This window comes from Salvelinus sp. IW2-2015, linkage group LG27 (genome assembly GCF_002910315.2).
Source record: "Salvelinus sp. IW2-2015 linkage group LG27, ASM291031v2, whole genome shotgun sequence".
Lineage (NCBI taxonomy): Eukaryota > Metazoa > Chordata > Actinopteri > Salmoniformes > Salmonidae > Salvelinus > Salvelinus sp. IW2-2015.
In genome coordinates, this window is record NC_036867.1 from 29347166 (window position 1) to 29373426 (window position 26261).

A 26261-nucleotide genomic window follows, 5' to 3' on the forward strand; every position below is an offset into this window, starting at 1 on the left:
CAGGGGGCTGGAACATAATTACAAATAATTTGTAGACTGCAATTTGACCGCAAGAAGCCCAAAGAGATATAATATTTGACTAAAAAAGTAATTTCAAACCTTGCTTACGTTTGTATAATATGTGTTAGGATACTTTGGAACAGATTTCCACAATTTTTATCACTTGGAGCTGATTTGCTGTACTTTTTATGTTTTATATCCGGCAATAAAACATAAAAAATATATGTAAATGTTTACTAAGAAAAGTTAAAATTTCACCCCTCTGCTGGTTGGGCCACATAAAATCATCCGCGGGCCAAATTCAGCCCATGGGCCGCAAGTTGGGGAACCCTGTTGAAGCATGTCTGTCATTCACCATGTCCATAAGAGCATTATTCATTTTTACATTTTGGCCATTAGCAGACACTTGTCCAGAGCGACATACAGTCAGGACTTTCAACTAAGGCAGGTAAGACAACCCAGTCATTATTCACGTTAAATAAGGTCATTTCAACAAACATCCTTTCCATTTTTTCTTTATTTCAATAGATTTTACACTATCTTGCTGTAACATAAAATAGCACAAACTATACGCACAGAGAAAACAGAAAAATGGTTACATCAAAACTAATAATCCAATGAGAGTCTTGTTTTTTTCTCTATATATATTTTTTGCAAAGTAGATGGGATACTGCATTTCTGATGGCAAAGCAGTCTCAATTCATTACCCGGGTAATATTCAATAGTGAACACCGTAGCGAAACGTTTTGCAACATTAAACAAAAACAAGCGTTTGTTATTGGACAAGTTCAGTTAGCCCCTTCCCGTTTCAGCACATTTGCTTCCTTGTGAATACGACCCTGGCTGCAGGCCTTTTAGGGACCATTCAGCATGGCATGTTGGCCACAACTCTCATCGTCAAGCTCTCTACAAGGACAGAATAGGGCCCTGTTCCAATACTTTAACAAAATGCATCATTGCTTTCCCCCTTCCTTGAAGAAATACCTAATCTGGCATGGCTGGATTAGAGAAAGCTATATGATAGAACTGTTGCTTAAACTTAACAAATTGTGTTAGATCAGAAAGTAAGTAAGGAAGGGTGTGTTATTAAAGTATTCGAATGGGGCTTAGGACACAAGACTGCTTTCTGTACAGCAGTTGATCCTTTTGGCCTCAYCTTTTAAAAACGCAAAAAAATACAAAACTATAATTATATTTATGTATAATAAATAAAAAATATTGTTTTAAGTTTTTACTTTTTAGCATTATATATATATACACATACATACACACACACACACACACACTACCGTTCAAAAGTTTGGGGTCTTAGAAATGTCCTTGTTTTTTAAAGAAAAATACATTTTTTTGTCTATTAAAATAACATAAAATTGATCAGAAATACAGTGTAGACATTGTTAATGTTGTAAATGACTACTTTTTATGGAATATCTACATAGTCGTACAGAGGCCTATTATCAGCAACCAACACTCCTGTGTTCCAAGGCACGTTGTGTTAGCTAATCCAAGTTTATMATTTTAAAGGCTAATTGATCATTAGAAAACCCTTTTGCAATTATGTTAGCACAGCTGAAAACTGTTGTTCTGATTAAAGAAGCAATACAACTGGCCTTCTTTAGACTAGTTGAGTATCTGAAGCATCAGCATTTGTGGGATCGATTACAGGCTCAAAATTGCCAGAAACAAAGACTTTCTTCTGAAACTCATCAGTCTATTCCTGTTCTGAGAAATGAAGGCTATTATATGCGAGAAATTGCCAAGAAACTGAAGATCTCGTACAACGCTGTGTACTACTCCCTTCACAGAACAGAACAACTGTCTCTAACCAGAATAGAAAGAGGAGTGGGAGGCCCCAGTGTACAACTGAGCATGAGGACAAGAACATTAGTGTGTCTAGTTTGAGAAACAGACRCCTCACAAGTCCTCAACTGGCAGCTTCATTAAATAGTACCTGCAAAAACCCCAGTCTTACCGTCAACAGTGAAGAGGCRACTCCGGGATGCTGGCCTTCTAGGCAGAGTTGCAAAGAAAAAGCCATATCTCAGACTGGCCAATAAAAATAAAAGATTAAGATGGGCAAAAGAACACAGACACTGGACAGAGGAACTCTGCCTAGAAGGCCAGCATCCTAGAGTTGCCTCTTCACTGTTGATGTTGAGACGGGTGTTTTGTGGGTTCTATTTAATGAAGCTGCCAGTTGAGGACTTGAGGCGTCTGTTTTTCAAACAAGACACGAATGTACTTGTCCTCTTTCTCAGTTGTACACCGGGGCCTCCCACTCTTTCTTTTCTTTCAAAAACAAGGAAATTTCTAAGTGACCCCAAACTTTTAGTGTGTGTGTGTGTGTATATATATATATATTATAGCCTTCAAAAGTTTATTTTTAACAGCTTTGGAACATAAAACCTTAAGCACGATGGACTAACGATAAGGCAGTGTTTGGATAAGCTGTCTGCTCAGCTGACCCAAGTGCTTCTATATTTTTCTCTTACCATCAGTCAGTCAATGTCAACACATTTAATTTCAATAAATTCCTTTTCTCAGCACAATTCCATTAATTTGGGCACAACCATGGATCCCATTCGAGGACAACTTAGATTTTTGTCTCATGTGCAGACAATGTGTTTTTCGGTATAACTAGAAACATTCAGTAAATTAATGTTTATTAATAAAAACTTTTTTTTCATGCAAGATGCTCAAAGGTTATTTCTCTGATACAAACAGGTAGTGACTATTATACAGAATTACTGGTGTATAGTAACTTTGCAAATTTCATTAGGTATGGCATCGGTAATAATGAAATGTTTTACTTTACCGGAAGAAGTGCAATCCTTAACTGATGATAAACAATTTAACAAACTACATTCATAAATATTTTTTCCATTGGTGTGCATGAAACCAGTGGTCCTTTCTCAGGGGAATAGTTGTACATCTTAACTATTCAATTAATAGATAATTTGTTATAATTTCATCCTAAATAACATTGGTAACTTTGTCTATTACATCTTAAGTGTTAAAGTTATACCTTTACAGAGCCTGCTAAGGAAAATTGTCATAATCACGACAAATAAGAAATGTTGAAATCTGCTTTACAATCTAGTGATGTGTGCAGTGTTCTAGAAAAAAAAGTCAACTTAACGATTACATAATTTACAAAAATACAGAACTTTAGTAATTGCAACTTTATGTTGCCACAGCAACAACGTAATATTATGAAATAGAGTGAAAAGTACATATTTAAATATTTTTTTTGGTAAAATGTTACCTATACAATTAACATTCTTATTTTCTTTTTTTTTTGTTGAACAATAAGCAATTCTAAAGCCTTGCTCATAACTGTAATGCGATGAACTGTGTTGATGACAAGACAAGGGAGATCCAGTAGCTTTCTATTGGTGGCTTTTTAAGACTCCACCCCCTTGCTCCTGATCTGCATCTCATTGGCTGACCAAAGAGACACGACCTTGTAGGGATGCACAGCGCAATAAATTACATTCATTTCAAAATAGAGTAGGTTACATCATTCTGACTCATTTGACAAAACAATAAAATACGATAAGTTACCAAAAAATACCTTCGTTCACCTTCCACCAAAAATTACATTAAAACTGTAACTTTTTAGAAGAAAATCTCAGTGAAAGTGAACAAAAAGAAACAAAAAACGAAATACTAAGACCAGTGCCTTATTATTTTTGAACCAAAGGTGTCTCGTTGTGGATTGTCTGTTGATCAAGCGCCATGAAAATATGTCATGATTCTGATCCTTTTTGTTGAACACACATACACAAGGAAAATAATTGGTTGTGTAGTGTCAAGAAATGTGATTTAGAGTCGAAATGCATACATCTCATAAAACATTAGGTAATAACGTGGAGGTTGGTTTAAAACAATGCTAGTACACAATTAACTATATCATGGCATAAAATAACAGATTGTTCTGGTGACACACATATCTTGATGCTTAACATCATAAAACAAATTGAAATAAATGTGAATACATTGCTGCTACAACCATGAATATAAACTCTCAAAGTAAGAAACACGTTACATACATTACACACAAGTCACAATTTCCGGTATTCTCAATCACTTTTTTCAATGTAAACTACTAAAAACCTATGGTAAGAACAAAATATTACATCATGAAATGTTTAACAAACATTCTACCAAGCTATCTTGGTTAGTTTATATATATTTTCTATTCAGAAAGTTACTTTTTGTCGTGTTAAATATATGTTTACAATAACACTAGGGTACTGCTTTAACCATGGCATCTGCATGAAAAGTGAATAGTCTTTTCTCTAAATAGGTCAACATACTATTGGGAACTTCGCTTGAACCATCCTTTTGTATATTCTTATTTTTTCTTTGACAAAGTATGTTTCTCCAGATGCTTGTTGTTTTAAAGTTAAAGGATTTTTAGGCACTTCTACAGTTTTTCTCAAATAGAAACAGGATTCTCGGTGATAGCAGGGTGACGACTGACAGTCACAGATAGCCCTCCAGTCAATAACTTCACGTCATCTCACAACGATGACTAGCATCTTCGAATGCACCTTTTTGAGTCGTAGCACTTGTTTCACCCCTCGCCGATCTCACCCTTATCCCTCCTTCTAGCCCCACTCCCCAAAAGGCCTTGTCCCTGTGGTCTTGACATCCAGTCTGCTGGCAGACATCCATGGCATGGCCCATCAGGCTGAGCCTCCCTCCCGCCGTATGCTTTCGGCCACCCGCAAGCTTTCGTTAAGCCCTTGGCACACAAACCGGTGCCATATAGGCTAGTAGCACTCCCTGATGCCCAGTATAACTCTCCCCAACACCGACCCCTCTGAGGATCCCACCCAACCACACACACACACACACACACACACACCCCCCAAATGTCAGCACCCATCCAAAAGTAAAACTGAAATTTAACAAAGGAAAATAAATCGAAATTCTAGGTTCTTTTCCCCCCAGAAGTGCACAAAAACGAGGCCCGACTGCACGTTTTGGCCACGAAGCTGTTCCACGTCTGTTTCCTTGYAGATCGACTCCGATCGCTTCTGTCCATTAGTCTGTCGCGATGACTTTCGTTTGGCAAGCCGTTGGTTTTCCAGAGATTAAATGTTGGCAAATGGTTCATATGGAGCGCATACCACACCGTTTTAAAGGGGTGGTGGTGATGGGGTGGGGGAGCGCATTCAAACCATCGTTAAGAGGACAGTCATTGAGTAAACATGTCGTCTTCCCTAACATTTGTCTTTTTAAAATAATTAAAACAAACAAAAAGTAAAACAATCCCTTCTAGCTTGGTCTGGAGCGCCAGTTGCAACCAGGGGCTTCTCTGTGACTCTCCTGTTTAAAACAATTAAGCACTTTTGACAATAAGCACTAGTTCTCTTATAGTGCAAATAAGGTGTTTTCAAAGGGTGAACATTTGTGCAGACCGAGGTTCCTTTTTGAAAACAAAATATAAAAAAGGACCCATATTACTTTAACAGAGAAAACAATCGTTAAAATGAACTCATCGCCATATCTCCACTAAGTGTATGTAGTTCAGTACATATTCTTTTTTGTCATAATTTTCATGGCAATAGTTTCCTAGCAATACATATACATATTTTTGTTGTGTGTATCATCTTACACCAGCACTCAAGTCTTATGGTTAATTGGTAGTATTACACTCTTAGCATGCAGGTTGTTGTAGTGGAAGGGGAAGGTAGTATGTACAGAAGAAGGGCTGTTTTGGGCTTTGTAGTGCAGCTTCTTGACACTCCATTTCCATCCTGACAGTTACTTCAGGATGATCTGTGGGAGAGGAAGAAAAATGGAGAACAAAAACATTAGTTCATTGCCTAAACCTTTTCAAATGATTGGCTCCATCTCATTTCATCTTTCCGTGATTCCTCACATCTGATCCCCTTGCCTTCTTCTCAACCGTATTGGAGGAGAAGAACCAAGTTTCCTCTGAMCTTCTCCAATGCGAGTAGAGAGGATGCAAGGAATCCAGGAAAGATTGAGCAAGAGACATATTGTCTTCATAGGGTGGCTAAAAAGCCAATCCCTAACATACACTACATGACAAAGTAAGTGGACACCTGCTAGTCGAACATCTCATTCCAAAATCATGGGCATTAATATGGAGTTGGTCCCCCCAATTGCTGCTACAACAGCCCCCACTCTTCTGGGAAGGCTTTCCAATAGATGTTGGAACATTGGAAGCAAGGCCCCGCAGCATTCAGCCACAAGAGCATTAGTGAGGTCGGGCACGGATGTTGGACGATTAGGCCTGGCTTACAGTCGGCGTTCCATCGAACACCTTTAACATCCCAAAGGTGTTCGATGGGGTTGAGGTCACACCGATCTCGACAAACCATTTCTGTATGGACCTCGCTTCGTGCACGGGGGCATTGTCATGCTGAAACAGGAAAGGGCCTTCCCCAAACTGTCGCCACAAAGTTGGAAGCACAGAATCGTCTAGAATGTCATTGTGTTGTAGCGTTAAGATCTCCCTTCACTGGAACGAAGGGGCCAAGCCCGAACCATGAAAAACTGCCCCAGACCATTATTCCTCCTCCACCAAACTTTACAGTTGGCACTATGCATTCGGCAGGTAGCATTTTACTAGGATAATTAAAACCAGATTAGTCCAATGGCGGCGAGCTTTACACCACTCCAACTGACACTTGGCATTGTGCATGGTGATCTTAGGCTTGAGTGCGGCTGCTCGGCCATGGAAACCCATTTCATGAAGCTCCAGACGAACAGTTCTTGTGCTGACATTGCTTCCAGAGGCAGTTTGGAACTCAGTAGTGATGGTTGCAACCGAGGAGAGACGATTTTTACAAGCTACACGCTTCAGCATTCGGCAGTGCCGTTCTGTGAGCTTGTGTAGCCTACCACCTCACGGCTGAGCCGTTGTGGCTCCAAGACGTTCCACTTCACAATAACAGCACTTCCAGTTGAAGTGCAACTAACAGAGCAGAAATTTGAAACTAAAAAAAAAAAAAGCTGAATGTTATATTGATGGTGTGTAATGTCCCGTTGGCTCCTAGTTGCTTACCGCGGGTTACCCAGACAGAGGCCCTCTCCAAACCCCTTGCCTCCACCCCCCCTAGGCACTTGCGTAGATCCAAGAATACTAGATGGGTGTAAGTAATATAAGAGGAAAAGGTCGAGCAACACCTATCCAATTCTTTCAAATATACAAAATAGCTCAACTGTTTAGGTGGTAGGGTCTAGGGGTCGTTTTTGGACAGGGCCACAGAAAGCATATTATTGGCTTATGGCAGTGAAAGGCCTCAGAAAGCAGACAGATACAGTAGATGAGCTGGCTGATGCATAGAGGACCACCATGATGTGTTGTACCAGCTACAGCATTGAAATATAATGATTTTTCCCCTTTTAGGCATTTTATTTCCATGCGTTACAGGCCAATGTTAGCAAAGGCAAAAGGTCACTTCCCACACTGGCACAGTTAAATGGCAAACTGCCTAAATGACCATAACAAGTGTTCTAATCACCTGTACATGCACACTGAACATGTGTAATGAACGCGTGTAAAATTATCATAACAAGTGTTCAAGGATGGAGATGCATGCATGCTTGGAAATGGAGTACACAGACATCACCGATGAGAACAGCAGTAACAACAGCAAATCAGATAAATCAGTAATATGGAGTGAGTGAATGGGCCATGATGGACAGAAAAAAGGAAATGACAGGTCAGGGGTGGATGCCAGACCCACCATAAAATAAAAGCAAACATCAGATGTTGTTGGAATAAAATGTGTGTGACACTGATTGCACTGTTTGTTTTTTCGTGCTTATGATGGAACTTTACAGAAATCCTTACTGCAGACAGCAGCTCCAAAGGGGACATTGTACAATCATCCTACAAATATGTGAACCAATGTTTACTCTAATTACTTTTTCTAACCAATGTTACAAAACCACAACWAGTGTATCTTGGTGTATTTCCCAATTCAGCCAGAAGAGGGCGCCCCCACATCCGTGTCAGGGCAGTGAGAGGGTTAACCTGCAGGTACTTATGATCAAGACTATTGTCTGTGGGGCTGACGCCAATTAGTCGACATGTCAATGGTTTGGTAGTTAGGCTGTTGGTTGACCGAGATTGTTTTAGTCGAGCAGTAACAAATATACACTACCGGTCAAAAGATTTAAAACACCTACTCATTCAAGGGTTTTTCTTTATTTTTACTATTCTCTACATTGTACAATAACCAAAAAAAAGTGTTAAACAAAATCAAAATATATTTGAGATTCTTCAAATAGCCACCCTTTGCACACTCTTGGCATTCTCTCAACCAGCTTCACGAGGTAGTCACCTGAAATGCATTTCAATAAACAGGTGTGCATTGTTAAAAGTTCATTTGTGGAATTTCTTTCCTTCTTAATGCGTTTGAGCCAATCAGTTGTGTTGTGACAAGGTAGGGGTGGTATATTTGGTAAAAGACCAAGTCAGAAACTTTCTGGACAAAAATGATGCAGAAAAATGTATCCATGCTTTTGTCACTTCTAGATTAGACTACTGCAATGCTCTACTTTCCGGCTACCCGGATAAAGCACTAAATAAACTTCAGTTAGTGCTAAACACAGCTGCTGGAATCTTGACTAGAACCAAAAAATGTGATCATATTACTCCAGTGCTAGCCTCTCTACACTGGCTTCTTGTCAAGGCTAGGGCTGATTTCAAGGTTTTACTGCTAACCTACAAAGCATTACACAGGCTTGCTCCTACCTATCTTTCCAATTTGATCCTGCCGTACATACCTACACGTACGCTCCGGTCACAAGACGCAAGCCTCCTTACTGTCCCTAGAATTTCTAAGCAAACAGCTGGAGGCAGCGCTTTCTCCTATAGAGCTCAATTTTTATGGAATGGTCTGCATATCTATGTGAGAGACGCAGACTCGGTCTCGACCTTTAAGTCTTTATTGAAGACTCATCTCTTCAGTAGGTCCTATGATTGAGTGTAGTCTGGCCCAGGAGTGTGAAGGTGAACGGAAAGGCACTGGAGCAACGAACTGCCCTTGCTGTCTCTGCCTGGCCGGTTCCCCTCTCTCCACTGGGATTCTCTGCCTCTAACCCTATTACGGGGGCTGAGTAACTGGCTTACTGGTGCTATTCCATGTCGTCCCTAGGAGGGGTGCGTCACTTGAGTGGGTTGAGTCACTGACGTGATCTTCCTGTCCGGGTTGGCGCCCCCCTCGGGTTAGTGCCGTGGGCTATACTCGGCCTTGTCTCAGGGTAGTAGGTTAGTGGTTGAAGATATCTCTCTAGTGGTGTGGGGGCTGTGCCTTAGCAAAGTGGGTGGGGTTATATCCTGCCTGTTTGGCCCTGTCCAGGGGCATCGTCGGACAGGGCCACAGTGTCTCCCGACCCCTCCTGTCTCAGCCACCAGTATTTATGCTGCAATAGTTTGTGTCAGGGGGCTAGGGACAGTCTGTTATATCTGGAATATCATGTCTTAATATTCTCTCTCTCTTCCCCCAGGTTTTAACTAATTAAACAACAAAGAATTTAATCTACATGATCAGTCACTGTGTAAAATAAGTGGTTATGTGAAAGCAAGCAGTTTGCATACGAATCACATAGGTCACCTATTTTGGATTCAAAACGGCGAATTTTGCCGAAAGGTGACTGGTTTGCATCMGTGCCAAGTCCAKTTTATGGCAAAAACAACTCAAATAAGCAAAGAAAAATGACAGTCCATCAATACTTTAAGACATGAAGGTCAGTCAACGCAGAGCATTTCAAGAACTTTGAAAGTGCAGTTCCAAAAACCTTCAAGCGCTATGGGTCATACGTAAATGCCAACAAAGCCAAAATAAATGCTTCACAGAGTTCAAGTAACAGACATATCTCAACTAGGGATGCACGATATATCGGTGAACATATCGGAATCGGCCGATACTAGCTAAAAAATGGCAACATCGGTATCGGCCCGATGTCAAAGCTATCGTGCATACCTCTATAACGTATTTACATGATGTAATAACGCCAGGTCAAAATTTGCTCTACACGTGCAACATAGCATTCCTAACCTAGCCCACACAATGTCTGCTGTGTGGATCGAGCAACCAACAAGTCGAGCAGTCATTTGAAAGAGTAAGAACATTTCAGCGAGACAACTCAAAAAGGCGAAATCCATTAAAGCCAAGATAAYGGAATTCATTGCCCTTGACAATTAACCGTTCTCTGTCGTGGGTGATGTTGGCTTTCGACGACTGGTCGAGCACCGGTACACACTACCAAGTGCGCTATAGCAGTGACGCTGTTACACGGCTTCACGATATACATACTATGGAATGCCGTTTGGGTCTTTGCGTATCAAAAAAGATACAGTAGCACTGTCAAAGCTGTACAAAAAAGTCAGCAAACACCAGCCACGAACGATGTGTTTACAATACCGGGTTGATAATAAAGCATAATTTGTTCCACCGCAACTTCTGGGGTAGCTACCTTTAGGTTGATAACTAKCTAGAACCAATACAACCAGCCTGAAAACAATGACCAGTAGAAACTGCAGTCATTTTCATTATTCTTAGCAATRATTTAGGAATCCTTGTGAGTATTAGCTAGGTTGCCACTTGTTTTTCACCTATTGAAATTGAACTTCAGTTGATAAAATAAATAGCTAGCCAGCTACTTAATCCTGATGCCCAAAGCTAACGTTATAAGCAGCCAGCTAGCTTCATCTGGCTAGTGAGTCTCGACCGGACCGGGTTGTGAAGCTAGCCACAATAAGGATTAGGCACAATAGTGGAATTTGCAGTTTGCCTTAATAAAAGTATGTCATTGACAGTGATGCAAATGAATACAAATAGTAGAATTATGCCATTCTTTTATTTTGAAGGCTAAACGCAAAGTCCACTATTGTGGCTAATCCTTATTGTGGCTAGCTTCACATAGATGGGTCCGACAACCATCAATCAAATAAGAACTGTCTTATAAATTAGAGTTATTTTAGATGACACCTAGCTATATAGTTAGCTAGCTAACTATAGCTACTGAAACATATTATGTCGTGTTATTTGACACGTCAAATAGTGTTATTTGACATGTATCTTTTTTGACACGCAAAAACCCAAACGGCGTTCCATAGAAATCGTGGTAGAGAATGAAATGACTAAACAAATGAACGACACAGCACAGCAAGTAAGTGAAAGAAATAGGTTTTGATTATGTTTTACTGGTAATGGGTCATACGTAAATGCCAACAAAATAACTTGTTGATCAGTGTGGTGTGTGTGTGTGTGTGTAACCTTTATTTAACTAGACAAGTCAGTTAAGAACAAATTCTTATTTACAATGATGGCCCGGACGACGCTGGTATGGGACTCCCAATCACGGCTGGATGTGATACAGCCTGGATTTGAACCAGGGACTGTAGTGACGCCTCTTGCATTGAGATACAGTGCCTTAGACCGCTGTGTTCATGTGGGTGTGTGTTAACTATTGAACTGTACTAGAATGCTAAAATGGCCGCAATTTTTTTTTATATCGCTTATCGGTATCGTTTTTTTTTTGGCAAGGAAAATAACGGATATCGGTATCGGCCAAAAATGTCATATTGGTGCATCACTAATCTCAACTGTTCAGAGGAGACTGCATGAATCAGGCCTTCATAGTCGAATTGCTGCAAAGAAACCACTACTAAAGGACAGCAATAAGAAGAAATGACTTGCTTGGGCCAAGAAACTCAAGGAATGGACATTAGACCGGTGGAAATCTGTCCTTTGATCTGATGAGTCCAAATTTGAGAATTTTGGTTCCAACCGCCGTGCCTTTGTGAAACGCAGAGTAGGTGAATGGATGATTTTTTCATGTGTGGTTCCCACCGTGAAGCATGGAGGAGGTGTGATGGTATGTGGGTGCTTTGCTGGTGACACTGTCAGTGATTTACTCAGATTTCAAGGCACAGTTAACAAGCATGGCTACCACAGCATTCTGCAGCAAAACGCCATTTCCGGTCATTTGTTTTTCAACAGGACAATGACCCAACACACCTCCAGGCTGTGTAAGGGCTATTTGACCAAGAAGGAGAGTGATGGACTGCTGCATCAGATGACCTGGCCTCCACAATCACCCAACCTCAACCCAATTGAGATTGTTTGGGATGAGTTGGCCCGCAGTGTGAAGGAAAAGCAGCCAACAAGTGCTCAGCATTTGCGGGAACTCCTTCAAGACTGTTGGAAAAGCTTTACAGGTAGCTGGTTGAGAGAATGCCAAGAGTGTGCAAAGGTTTGATTTGTTTAACACATTTTTTGGTTTGGTTACTACCGGATTCCATATGTGTTATTTATATACAGTTTTGATGTCTTCACTATTATTCTACAATGTGGAAAATAGTCAAAATAAAGAAAAACCCTTGAATGAGTAGGTGTGTCCAAACTTTTGACTGGTACTGTATATCACCAGTAGTACATTTATCATTAATTCCTATAATTTCTAATCTACAATGTATGTTACTTTGTTATGGTAATTTTTGTTAATGCATTCAATATCATTATTCCAGTCTTCCCGTTATCATTGTCGGAGTGGACACATTGTTTGCAGAGTGCACAAGAGTGCACAGCTTTTCCAACATACACTTGTAAGAAACAAGTTCTGGTTAATTTCATTCCATTTACCYGTTTTTTCCCAATTGAGTTAGTGTCTTTTGTTTGGACCGCTCCTGTCAATGTTGAGTAAGGACGCGCACACATAGAAGTTGGCCTATAGGATACCTGGCCTGCACGCAAATGTAGTCATATACATCTGCCCATTTGGGGATCTGATAGTATTTCTGATTGGCTTAACGCACCACCACTAATGACCTGTGGAACTTCTCAAAGTAATGTGTTCTTGAGCTCAAACAGCAAGCAAACAAAGTCTGTTTTTACATCCATTGAGAATTACAATTGTTCCTCAATGTTTTTGAAAAAGTCTTTCCAGCTCTCTCCCTTTTCGATAATCACTCCGCATGAAAGGGGAAAAAATGCAGTGGAAAMGTCAAAATAGGCCTACCCGATTACTTCTTATCAGTACTGGAGTTCGACTGAAATAAGTTCCGGTACCCATTTTGTGTGCTGGTACTGTTTATATTTAGGAGCTTCACAATACCTTTTAGCTAATACTCTATAAGAGGAACAGGAGCTCAAGCAGTAGAACATTTGAGGTGTTGGTACTCAGCTCCGGTGAGCTCATGCCCAAGTCAAGCACTGCTTCTTATCCCTTGCGCAAATAGCCTACAGCTGTGTCTGTCCCAAGCTCACTGGTTTCAGCTAAAAGAGCATGATCATCATCTTYGCAATTTCACAGAATTATTCCAAACTCATAGTRCGGAAATATACACTGCTCAAAAAAATAAAGGGAACACTAAAATAACACATCCTAGATCTGAATGAATGAAATATTCTTATTAAATACTTTTTTCTTTACATAGTTGAATGTGCTGACAACAAAATCACACAAAAATTATTAATGGAAATCAAATTTATCAACCCATGGAGGTCTGGATTTGGAGTCACACTCAAAATTGAAGTGGAAAACCACACTACAGGCTGATCCAACTTTGATGTAATGTCCTTAAACAAGTCAAAATGAGGCTCAGTAGTGTGTGTGGCCTCCACGTGCCTGTATGACCTCCCTACAACGCCTGGGCATGCTCCTGATGAGGTGGCGGATGGTCCCCTGAAGCATCTCCTCCCAGACCTGGACTAAAGCATCTGCCAACTCCTGGACAGTCTGTGGTGCAACGTGGCGTTGGTGGATGGAGCGAGACATGATGTCCCAGATGTGCTCAATTGGATTCAGGTCTGGGGAACGGGCGGGCCAGTCCATAGCATCAATGCCTTCCTCTAGCAGGAACTGCTGACACACTCCAGCCACATGAGGTCTAGCATTGTCTTGCATTAGGAGGAACCCAGGGCCAACCGCACCAGCATATGGTCTCACAAGGGGTCTGAGGATCTCATCTCGGTACCTAATGGAAGTCAGGCTACCTCTGGCGAGCACATGGAGGGCTGCGGCCCCCAAAGAAATGCCACCCACACCATGACTGACTCACGCCAAACCGTTCATGCTGGAGATGTTGCAGGCAGCAGAACTTCTCCACCGCGTCTCCAGACTCTGTCACGTCTGTCACGTGCTCAGTGTGAACCTGCTTTCATCTGTGAAGAGCACAGGGCGCCAGTGGCGAATTTGCCAATCTTGGTGTTCTCTGCAAATGCCAAACGTCCTGCACGGTGTTGGGCTGTAAGCACAACCCCCACCTGTGGACGTCGGGCCCTCATACCACCCTCATGGAGTCTGTTTCTGACCGTTTGAGCAGACACATGCACATTTGTGGCCTGCTGTAGGTCATTTTGCAGGGCTCTGGCAGTGCTCCTCCTGCTCCTCCTTGCACAAAGGCGGAGGTAGCGGTCCTGCTGCTGGGTTGTTGCCCTCCTACGGCCTCCTCCACGTCTCCTGATGTAACTGGCCTGTCTCCTGGTAGCGCCTCCATGCTCTGGACACTACGCTGACAGACACAGCAAACCTTCTTGCCACAGCTAGCATTGATGTGCCATCCTGGATGAGCTGCACTACCTGAGCCACTTGTGTGGGTTGTAGACTCCGTCTCATGCTACCACTAGAGTGAAAGCACCGCCAGCATTCAAAAGTGACCAAAACATCAGCCAGGAAGCTCTATCCCTTTATTTTTGTATATAAAACACTATAAAATCAAATKTTTGACTGCACTGGGCCTTTAAAACAGTTCTTTTAAAGAGTTATTTTAAAGTGCACTTCACCTATGTCAAACACGCTACTCCAAACAAAACTATTACAAATCTTACTGTGAAAWCACAATGTATATGATATATTATAGATAGACAACTCATGTAATACTGTAGCTGGGTTGTGTCTGGACTGAAGGCATATACCCTGAATCCCTATCCATTGCTTACACTTATCCACTCCGCTTAGATCTACACAAGTRCATAGGGGTTAGGGGTTGATATGGGATTCAGGTTTGTCCCCCATATGGAACCCTTTTCCCTGTATAATGCAATACTTTTGATCAAAGCCTGAGGGACGKACGCAGGATGCAGACAGGGAGGGTGTGTGAGGGGAAGGCTATGGCTGTCTCTACAGCTCCTGTAAGACATATACACAGTCACAGCCCGCAGCTGTTAGCTAGTGTCCATGCATTATGATTAGAGCCATGTGTTTCACTAGCTCACTGCGATGATGAGTCAGTGATGATGACGAGATCCACATTGGAACATTAAAAGTGGTCCCTCCCTCAGTTTCTCCCTGCCCCTCTCTCTTCTACTCAGACACACTGGACAAAGCAACACCATCGCCATCTGAGACTGGGAGGCTGCGTGTGTTTGTGTGTGCCATGTGTCCTCCCCGACACGCACCTCGCAATCTCATCATCAGCTGCCTCACCAGAATACCTTACAGAACAACAAACCTTACAGATGTGCTACTCTGAGGGTGGTGTGATGTTAGGGATGCGTCCGAAACTGCACCCTATTCCCTATATAGCGCACTACATCACTGATCAGGACTCATACGGCTTTATGTGCACTGTAGGGAATAGAGTGCCATTTGAGACGTGCGATAGGGAGAGGCTACAAAATGGCGATGGGTGTGTGTTTCTAAGGTAATCATTAAAAGCTTTAAAGGGGAAAGTCATTTTTCTCCCTGGTCATGGTCCAAAAATAGAACAATATGTAGGAAATTGCTAGTCACGAATGATAAATAGCAAGTGGGACTGCTTATTGAGTTTTGAGGAAAAGGGTGGAGAGACATATGCGTAATAGTAGGCCTACAGTCGTGGCCAAAAGTTTTGAGAATGACACAAATATTAATTTTCAAAGTCTACTGCCTCAGTTTGTATGATGGCTATTTGTATATACTCCAGAATGTTATGAAGAGTGATCAGATGAATTGCGATTAATTGCAAAGTCTCTCTTTGCCATGCAAATGAACTGAATCCCCCAAAAACATTTCCACTGCATTTCAGCCCTGCTACAAAATGACCAGCTGACATGTCAGTGATTCTCTCGTTAACACAGGTGTGAGTGTTGACGAGGACAAGGCTGGAGATCACTCTGTCATGATGATTGAGTTCGAATAACAGACTGGAAGCTTCAAAAGGAGGGTGGAATCATTGTTCTTCCTCTGTCAACTATGCTTACCTGCAAGGAAACACGTGCCGTCATCATTGCTTTGCACAAAAAGGGCTTCACAGGCAAGGATATTGCTACCAGTAAGATTGCACCTAAATCACCCATTTATCGGATCATCAAGAACTTCAAGGAGAGCGGTTCAATTGTTGTGAAGGAGGCTTCAGGGCGCCCAAGAAAGTCCAGCAAGCGCCAGGACCGTCTCCTAAAGTTGATTCAGCTGTGGGATTGGGGCACCACCAGTACAGAGCTTGCTCAGGAATGGCAGCAGGCAGGTGTGAGTGCATCTGCACGCACAGTGAGGCGAAGACTTTTGGAGGATGGCCTGGTGTCAAGAAGAGCAGCAAAGAAGCCACTTCTCTCCAGGAAAAACATCAGGGACAGACTGATATTCTGCAAAAGGTACAGGGATTGGACTGCTGAGGACTGGGGTAAAGTCATTTTCTCTGATGAATCCCCTTTCCGATTGTTTGGGGCATCCGGAAAAACGCTTGTCTGGAAAAGACAAGGTGAGCGCTACCATCAGTCCTGTGTCATGCCAGCAGTAAAGCATCCTGAGACCATTCATGTGTGGGGTTGCTTCTCAGCCAAGGGAGTGGGCTCACTCACAATTTTGCTTAAGAACTTAAGAACATAGCCATGAATAAAGAATGGTACCAACACATCCTCCGAGAGCAACCTCCCAACCATCCAGGAACAGTTTGGTGACGAACAATGCTTTTTCCAGCATGATGGAGCACCTTGCCATAAGGCAAAAGTGATAAGTAAGTTGCTCGGGGAACAAAACATGAATATTTTGGGTCCATGGCCAGGAAACTCCCCAGACCTTAAACCTATTGAGAACTTGTGGTCAATCCTCAAGAGGCGGTGGACAAACAAAACCCCACAAATTCTGACAAACTCCAAGCATTGATTATGCAAGAATGGGCTGCCATCAAGTCAGGATGTGGCCCAGAAGTTAATTGACAGCGTGCCAGGGCAGATTGCAGAGGTCTTGAAAAAGAAGGGTCAACACTGCAAATATTAACCCTTTGCATCAACTTCATGTAATTGTCAATAAAATCCTTTGACACTTATGAAATGCTTGTAATTATACTTCAGTATTCCATAGTAACATCTGACAAAAATATCTAGACACTGAAGCAGCACACTTTGTGAAAATTAATATTGTGTCATKCTCAAAACTTTTGGCCACGACTGTACAATAATAAAACATTACAGGCAGCAATAATAGGTAATGTGCTAGTAATAATACTAGTGTGGTTGGTCATCCATTTTGAATTCAGGCTGTAACAACAAAATGTGGAATAAGTCAAGGAGTATAAATACTTTCTGAACGCACTGTATGATGTGTAAGAGTGCATTTTCCGGTCTATTCTTTGACCAAATAAAGCCTGGGATTGAATGTGTAATGATGTGAAAACCAACAGAAAACCAACCACTTTCTACACTGAGAATCTCTCAATATAAACCAATTTGAGGGAACAGTGTGAAATAATGATGATTCACCACAACCAGAAATCTTGATGATCATGGATCGACGTCATCAGTCCAATACATTTACGGGAAAGCTCACTGACCACTGAGATGTAAATCAAATCTCATCAAGCCTGTAACGTGGCCACCGCTCAAGGCCTTTCTAAGTGGGGTTAATGGGAGGACTGCTTTGTTTGCTGCGGGCGCTCCACCTGGCAGTGCGCTGTAATTGTCAGGTTTAAAAGGAGTTGTGTGTGTGTGTGCAAGCGCGTCACCTGACTTCCGCACCCAACTGCACCTTCCCGGCCCCTGCTGACACAGAGCCATGAGTCTAACTAGTAACTGTGCTTATCTGGAGCCATTTTAGGCCTTTCCGGAGACGTCCTTCCTGTCTCTTGTAACACTAATATAGCAGACATGGCCACCCTGGATCGACAGTTTCCTCAAGGCTTTCGTCCTCACCCATCACCGCCAAGCAGAACAGGAAGTCAGAGAGTGAAGCTGTGTTTGCTGACAGGAGCCAACATGGTGGATGGAGACGGAGTGGCTAGGTTTTTTTAGATGGAAAAAAAGTGTATGTGCGTGCGTGTCACGAAACACACAGGTGATGTTTCTAACACAAGTGAAGAGGAAAACTTGACGAGGAAAACTTGACAACGTAAAGTGGATGAAAAACAACATACATGCAAAACAAAACCTAGGATCTAATGAAACACAAGACAACAACTATTATTTGCAAATGTGAGAGCTCTGAATAAGTGCTTCACTGGGTCATTGTGAAACATGCCCAATAAATTACTAAACATATACTTGTACAGTAGTCCTCTGAAATAATAGTCAACACATTCTGACACCTGTGGCAGACATTGAAATACCACAGTAGCAGACTTAGAGTATGAATGAGTTTCCCTGTTGGGACAATAAAATGTGAATTTAATTGAAGGATGTGGAGGTTGGGCTCAGCCATAGAGTTGGATAGAGGACACACAAAGAAATTGACTAGTTCAATTTAAATTATAGAAGATGAGCTCTATGGACTATGGTCATCAAGCACTTATTTAGAGCTCTGGGACTGGATGAAAAAGCTTTAAAATGAGCAAACCTGATTGGCTGGCGCTGCTGCTGCGTAGGGGACACTTGTGACAGGAGTTGTTGTTGCAGAGATAGTAGCAGGCGTAGCACTGTACATCATGGGTACTTTTTCGGGAAGGGGGGGGCGCCATGGAAGCAATGAACAGGTAGGCAGTGGAGCCAGTGTGGTAACCATGGCAACGGGTGTTGTTGATTGTTTGGTTGTTGTTGTTTTTGGGCATGATGCATATTACAGAGGGGCGAGCCATCGTTAGGTTAGCCCAGCAGAAGGTGTGCGCATCACAATGCAAAAGCGAGAGAAAGCATGGGAGAAAAAAAAAAAGAGGAGAAAAAGCTGAATTACAATCACAAGTAAGGAAATGTGGACCCACAATCAGTTGTTCCCAGAGGACTGAGTGAGATATGATGAGTGGTATTATAAGATTGAGATTAACTAGAAATCAATTAGAGCCCCATCAAGATCGAGAGCTTTTCTACCAATTGTATTCACACTCTTTCTATTTTTCTCTGGGATCAACACAGCACAGTAAAAAACACAAWATCTACTTTTCAACAAACAATTCATTTGGAATGCCATTTTTTTTATACTAGTAATATTGATAATGTTAAGAATAACACTTCACATTTCATAACAAAATATATTACATCCTAATTGAGAATCATCTCTCACAGGTGAGTTCAAATTGACATGTAGGACTTCGCAGCACTTTGCATTACTTTGTGGCGCTTTTCAGTAAAAACAATCATGCACTCTAGCCCAATGTTCTACAACTGTGCCTCTCACTGTGTCACAACATCCATGAACCTTGTGTCACCTGTAATCGCTTACATCTCCCGGCCTGTTCCCGCTCTCCCCCCAATTTAAAGAGGCTCCATGGTGAAGTTTCCCCTAGGTACAGATCTAGGATCAGCTTCTCCTCCCCCAATCCTAACCTTAAACATTAGTGGGGACCCAAGATCAGAGTCTAGGGGCAACTTCACCCTATTCCTTTAAAAGCATAGTGAGAATGAAAAAGGGAAAGGAAGGAACCTACCAAGGCTGCTAGCAGGAGTCATGCACAAGACTGACCCTGTGTGATCATGCAGTGGAAGAGAGTGAACAGAGGGTTAATAAGGGGAGGAGAAAAACATGTTAAAGAGGAGACAGAGTTTGGTTGTAGCCTGGTCCAAAATCGGTTTGTACTGTATGGCATGCCATTGACCATAGGAGTCGGCAAGCGAGCACAAAGAGATCTGGGACCAGGCTAGAGATTTTGGTAGCTAGCTATATAAACAACATGCCTTTAAACAAATTTCACAAGCCTGCAATTGGTATGAATGCACTGTGCGGTTTGACTCCATTTGTAGTCTTATGCCATACATTATGCCACACATCTGGCCGTGATTGGGAGTCCCATAGGGCAGCGCACAATTGGCCCAGCGTCGTCCTTGTTTGGCCGGGGTAGGCCATCATTGCAAATAAGAATGTGTTCCTAACTAACTTGCCTAGTTAAATAAAGGTTACATTTTGAAAAAAAGAGGAAAAAAAGTCTGGTCTGTAAATAAATCATGAAAAAAAATATGTTCTGGGGGTGGGAAGGTAAGATCACACATACTACAAATGAAACTTTTTAAGTGTCAGAGGTTTATTAGCCTCAGATATGTGTGTGCCATCTTGCCAACTCCTATGGTCTCTGTCACAGCAGTAGGAGCTGGCAAGACAGCACACACATTTCTGGGATCAGGCTAGAGAAGGTTAAGGGCTGGATGCTTGGACCATGCAGTGAGAACGAATCAGACCTGGGTTCAAATAGTATGTCTTCTTTCAAATTACTTTATGAGTTGGATCTGGAGTGCCAGATGTGCAGCGTTTGCACTTTTGGTTCAATTAAGCACAGCTAGAGTATTCCAAGAGAAACCGATATCAATTGAACCCATGTGTGGTGTGTACACAGCATTCTGAACATGCTTCCTACACTGGGAAAGGAGAGGAAGGGTGTAAAGGCCATGGAGGATGATAACACTAAAGAAAAGAGTAGGAAGGGAGGGATATGGGAAGGTAGTCTCAACCACAAGAGGCTTAAAGGGATAGTTCGGGATTTTGGCAATGAATACCTTTATTTACTTCTCCAGAGTGAGATGAACTCATGGATACCATTTGTATGTCTCTGCGTCCAGTATGAAGGAAGTTAGAGGTAGTTTTGCGAGCCAATTCCAATTGCAATCTTTGAACAGGGCCCATAACAACTTGATTTCAACTTGAGGAAAAGCGGTTGATCACACTGTTGGTTTAAAGAGAGACTGGCCTCAAACTTTGAGAAAATATGGGGAATATCCCATTTCCTCACAAGCTCACCTGGTGAAACCTTTTAAGGGTTATATACTTGAACTTTGCCCTTTGATGCTTTTATGGGGAAACGGAAAGTTAGGGAAGCTCTATCCAGCTTGTGTTCTACATGCTACATGGGTGTGTATCTGTGTACATAAATGTGTATAGGTGTGTGTGTGCCTACATGCGTGTCTGTGTGCAGGTACATGTGCATGTGTTGTGGGCAGGTGTACTCCCTACCTGTGGGAAAGCCACAGAAAGCCGTCTGCTGCTGCAGCTGTGCGTTGGCCAAGGCCTGCTGGTAGTGCAACATACTGGGGTGAAAAAGTGAGCTGGCCCCGTTGCTCTTCTCAAGTGCTGGTCTCTTTGGTAGGGGCTGCAGGCAGCCGTGGGGGAAAGCCTGTACGGGAGGGACGAGGAGACGTTAGATACAACGAGGCGGAGGCCTCAAAAATGACTACATTCACATGACTATTCTCTATACTATAACACGAGAAATCACACTGCTTCTCTGGGTCTTTTGTGGCTACTAGCTACAAAACAGCACAAAGTTACAACAGAAGTCACAATGGCAACTTAGGTTTAAATAACCACATGGGGACAATGAAGGAACTACACACGATATCTAGCAAGGCAATTATAAAACAATGATTTACAGTAACAAACAAATTGATACTTGGGATTTAACATTCTCATTGTTGTTATACGATCAATCAATGTAAAGCATACTAAAAGAATAACTACAATAATCATATTGGTGGATATTAATTGCATAATACAAATACTTGGGCATTTAAAACAGCAAAAAGCCAAATTAAAATTATTGTGAGTTGCTACAGTACATTAAAGAAGCTACATGCAAAGCAAAAGGTGAAAGGTCAAAGTACCAGTTCTACAGTTGCCTCGAGGGGTCGCTTCATTGCTTTGGCAGTCGACTGAGTCTTTAAATAGCAGGCAGCGAGCACATGATGGCAGTGGGCCAATGGGAGTCAAGCGTATTAACATACAGGTAACAGCAAGCAGAGGTGCGTCATGGGGGACAGCATTGCATTGTGGATAGGTGAGAAGGAAAAACAAAAACAAAATAATCTGAATGCAGTATACCACGTACAAAACAATAGGCATGCACATAAACAAAAAATAGTTTGTTGTTTGTTTAAAGAAACATATCGCTAAAGTTCTGAATTTGTACAAAAAAAGCATCTACTATACCTTTGGTTATAAAGTTTAAGAAATACAAAGATTTTCAAATGCACTTATGAAGTAAACAAACTATTTGGATTGCAGTTATTAGTTCTGTAAAGCTAGTTACGTCTTTACAAGTAAATCAGTTATCTAATCAATCTATGTATCAAAATATCTTGGGGTATTATTAATATAAACAATTGACATTCAGTTGGGCCAAATCCTAACTTGAGATCTGTGCGCATAAGTCAACATTTTTCATAAATCTCCAGTTGACATCGTGATTCACGTGAAAGTTTGAGTTATGTTCACAGATCTAAAAAAAGGTAGGATTCGGCCTCTTCTGTAAACACACTGTAAACGCTTGTTCATTCCATGTGTAACTCTGTGTTGTTGTTTGTGTCGCACTGCTTTGCTTTATCTTGGCCAGGTCGCAGTTGTAAATGAGAACTTGTTCTCAACTAGCCTACCTGGTTAAATAAATAAAAAAACACTTGTACACTATCTGCTGTATGGAATATTGTTGGCTCTGTTTTTGGTGCTTTGGTGTGACTGGCCACCTTGACAGAAGATGATGTGAGTGCAACATACATTTCTCACCCAAAAACCCTAGTCTTTGCTCTAGCCCTTATTAGGAAAGTCATCACAGAATGTGGAGCTCTGTTTATTCTACATTCCTCTTGGATTCTACAGTAAAAAAAGATATATTTGCTCAATGCAATAACATTTGAAGAAGATAAAAAAACGTACGTTTTTTTAGCAAGGCTTCTGAATGAAACCAATCGATGACATTGCACAAAGGAAACATCGATGGGACAACCAAGGCATTTATGATGACTAGGCCATGCACAAGCCTTTGCTTTATGTGTAGGATAATACTAAGATTATTCGGTCACACTTTACATTAATGTACCTTTTATAAAGGTATTAGATATTTTATAAAGTGTTACCGATCATTCCAAATGAATACACCTCAGATTCAGTGTTAGATTTCGACTGAAATGTTATGTTAATGGGAGCAAACGGAGGAGGGGATAGAAATATTATTTTTTTTAATCGGGGGTGGGGGGGAGCAAATGATGACAGCATTCAACTTGCGACACAACAGGCTATGGAAGACAAAATGGAGCTAAATTAAATCAAATGACACCTCAGTGTAAATGTATAGCCTAAAACTCAACACATAGCAGGATCTAACCACCTCCACCTGTTGTTTATAATCTTATGTACTATAAACTTCTGTCTGGGGTATATTTCCAGATGAACAAATCTTTGGGTAATGTAAGCTCATGATACATGTATTGTTGGTACAGTTGCGGGCACTAAAAAGTGACACAATGCATGAGCAACATGGCACTCGGTCTCCTTTTGATAGTTTGTCACAAAAAAAAAACTGTACTATGGTACAACTTTTCAGTGCCCGTAACCGTATCTAACTTAGGACAAGAGTCTGTTCGAGTGGTTAACCCTCTCGCTTCCGGAACCATATGCTTCCCCCTTCGGGAGGGATCTCGTTTCTTTCTCCTGCTCCTATCCTATCATAAAAATAAGAAATATACATAAGTTCTCCTTTATAAAAAACTAAAACAGTATCTAACTTACTGTACCTTGTGCCAATACATTGCAATGGCTTTATAGTTCATGATACATTTATTGAGAGAATTGCAGTGGGGAAATGCTCCCATAGAGCTGACTAAAAAGCTCTCTGTCCTCCGGTAAACCATAAGCCACGTCGCCCCAATATCTTATCTAAGGTCACACCAGCTTAAGGAAACAGAACGCGAGTTGTCATTAACTCATAATCATGTCTTCAGCACTGGATGACGTGTGTTTTCCTATTGTTTATGTCCTTTTTCTTTTAGACCCTAAATGTGCTCGAGTCATCTTTTCACCGAGTATCAGTGGAGGTGAGGTTGGGGTTTTAGAGAGCAAGCAGCGATGGATGAGCAAGCTGATGAGACGAAAAGCATGCTGGACGATGCCATGGAATCAGACAGCAGCGCGAGAGCAGTGATGGCAGCGGGCAAGACAGAGCCAAGTTTGCCCATTCAACAGCCACTGACTCGGACCAATGTGGACACGAAGTATAGAGAGAGGGAAGGGAGGGTCACAGCCAAGTGAAAGTCCTACTACCAAAGTCTCTCTCTCTCTCTCTCTGCCTCTCTCTCTCTCTCTGCCTCTCTCTCTCTCTCTGCCTCTCTCTCGCTGCCTGCCTGCCTCTCTCTCTCTCTCTCTCTCTCTCTCTCTCTGCCTCTCTCTCGCTGCCCCCTGCCTGCCTGCCTGCTGCCTGCGCCTGCCTGCTGCCTCTCTCGCTGCCTGCCTGCCTGCCTCTCTCGCTGCCTGCCTGCCTGCCTCTCTCGCTGCCTTCTGCCTGCCTCTCTCGCTGCCTGCCTGCCTGCCTTTTCGTTCCTCGCTGCTGGCTGCCTGCCTCTCTCGCGCCCTGGCCTTGCCTGCCTCTCTCGCTGCCTGCCTGCCTGCCTCTCTCGCTGCCTTACTGAAGGGGGACGGTCCAATAATGAGGGAGTGGACCAACCAGAGCCCTAATGTCAGTTTGGCCTCGCATTCATCCATCTCTCTTGATTCAATTTGTACTGATCTGCAGAGAGCTACAGTTATCATTGAGAGGAGGACGGGCATTGTCTTTGTATGTATGATCAAGGGTGAATAAAAGAGCTCCTAGCCTGAAGCTAATAATAGACTACGTTCCAAATGGTACTCTACTCCCTATATAGTGCACTACTTTTGAACAGAGGGCTCTGGTAAAAAAAAGTAGTGCACTATATAGGGAATAGTGTACCATTTGGGATGCAGACATAGACTGTTGTGGTCGTGATATACATTCGCTTTACCTTCTCTAAAGCCTGATAACTATAGAGCCTATACAATGACCCAAGTGTGGGTTGAGTGGTCACATTTCCGTGAATTGTATAGAAGCGTCCAAAATAGTATTCTAGGGAGGTGGTATAAAAACTCTATGGAATAATAAAGCAGTGCTCCACATTTTATGTACTTGTGTTCTTTTCTAGATGTGTAAAGTAGAACTTTTGAAGATTCTAGTGTGTGTACTCTACCAAACTAGTCGTCTATAGTTGATTACATATTATAAACATTAGAAATGATATTTTTTGATCTGGCCCTTTGTCAGGTGTGCTGTCTGACATTGCTGGGGCTACAAAAGTCTTGTAACTTTCCCAAAAGTCCAAGGTTTTCCAGAAATTACAGTTCAAGGATTCCCTCCTGACTTCAGGAATATTTCAACAAGGATTTCTGGAAAACCAGGGAATTTGGAAAAGTTAGCAGATTTTTGCAAACCTACTTTAGTGCTGTGCTCACTACTCTACATGCTGTGAGGGCGGCGGAGGGTCTCACCATGGCAGCAGCTTGCGCGGCCACGGCCGTCTGGTTGGCCTGGTGCTGCGCAGCCTTGATCTTGGCCTGCAGGTGGGCCGGCGGGTGGAAATACTTGCACTTCTCCCGGGAGCAGCGTGACTTGATGTAGTCCATGCACACGGTCACCGTGTTGTCGCTAGTGTCAATCATAGGGCTGTCGCTGGGGTGAGCGAAGCGGCAGTCCGTCTCGCCACGCGCGCAGTTGCCCCGCTGGAACTCCCGGCACACCTGGGAACGAGGGTGGGGTGCACACGGACAAACAGACATGCACACGTACATACATGGACAGACACACGCAGAATCACACACACACACAAATGGACAGACATGCACAGTGACAGATATAGACACACAAATATTAGCTTAATATATCATACCATATAATACACATACCAATAACATTTCAACAACATTTCATTATGTTCATAACTATGGACTGAATAATGAACAGATTGAGGTGTTTATCTATTCAAAGCCTGGGTGTAGTCAATCACAGGGGGCTTCACTCACAGCCTGGGATGTAAAACATAACACCGCACACTCACTAAGTGTGGGGAGAACACGCACGCACGAGCACGCAAACACACACACACGCAAAGACACACAAAGCATGGAGAGATCACACACAAACACGCAGAAGGCGG

The 26261-nt window shown here is 42.2% G+C and overlaps 1 protein-coding gene and 1 long non-coding RNA gene across 12 annotated transcripts in view; both read right to left on the bottom strand.

Annotated features, from left to right (window-relative positions):
- Window positions 1-499: 499 nt before the first annotated feature.
- Window positions 500-26261, bottom strand: part of LOC139023115 (uncharacterized) — a 227590-nt gene continuing 201828 nt past the window's right edge. The window contains exon 2 of the long non-coding RNA XR_011474270.1: window positions 500-1620. This is a non-coding gene — a long non-coding RNA (uncharacterized lncRNA). The remainder of the gene's footprint in view (window positions 1621-26261) is intronic.
- LOC111953310 (muscleblind-like protein 2a) overlaps window positions 500-26261 on the bottom strand; it is an 81622-nt gene continuing 55860 nt past the window's right edge. For 4 of the 11 annotated variants that reach the window (XM_023972511.2, XM_023972508.2, XM_023972510.2 and 1 more), the window contains exons 5-10: window positions 25597-25845; window positions 21930-21983; window positions 21283-21442; window positions 19769-19804; window positions 18745-18839; window positions 500-5790 (exon numbers count right to left, since the gene is read on the bottom strand). In XM_023972511.2, coding sequence (XP_023828279.1) covers window positions 5776-5790; window positions 18745-18839; window positions 19769-19804; window positions 21283-21442; window positions 21930-21983; window positions 25597-25845 — 609 coding nt within the window. In that variant the 3' untranslated portion in view covers window positions 500-5775. Of the gene's footprint in view, window positions 5791-18744; window positions 18840-19768; window positions 20996-21282; window positions 21443-21929; window positions 21984-25596; window positions 25846-26261 lie in introns of those variants that run through there. The other 7 variants (XM_023972515.2, XM_023972514.2, XM_023972513.2 and 4 more) reach the window with 4 other exon arrangements.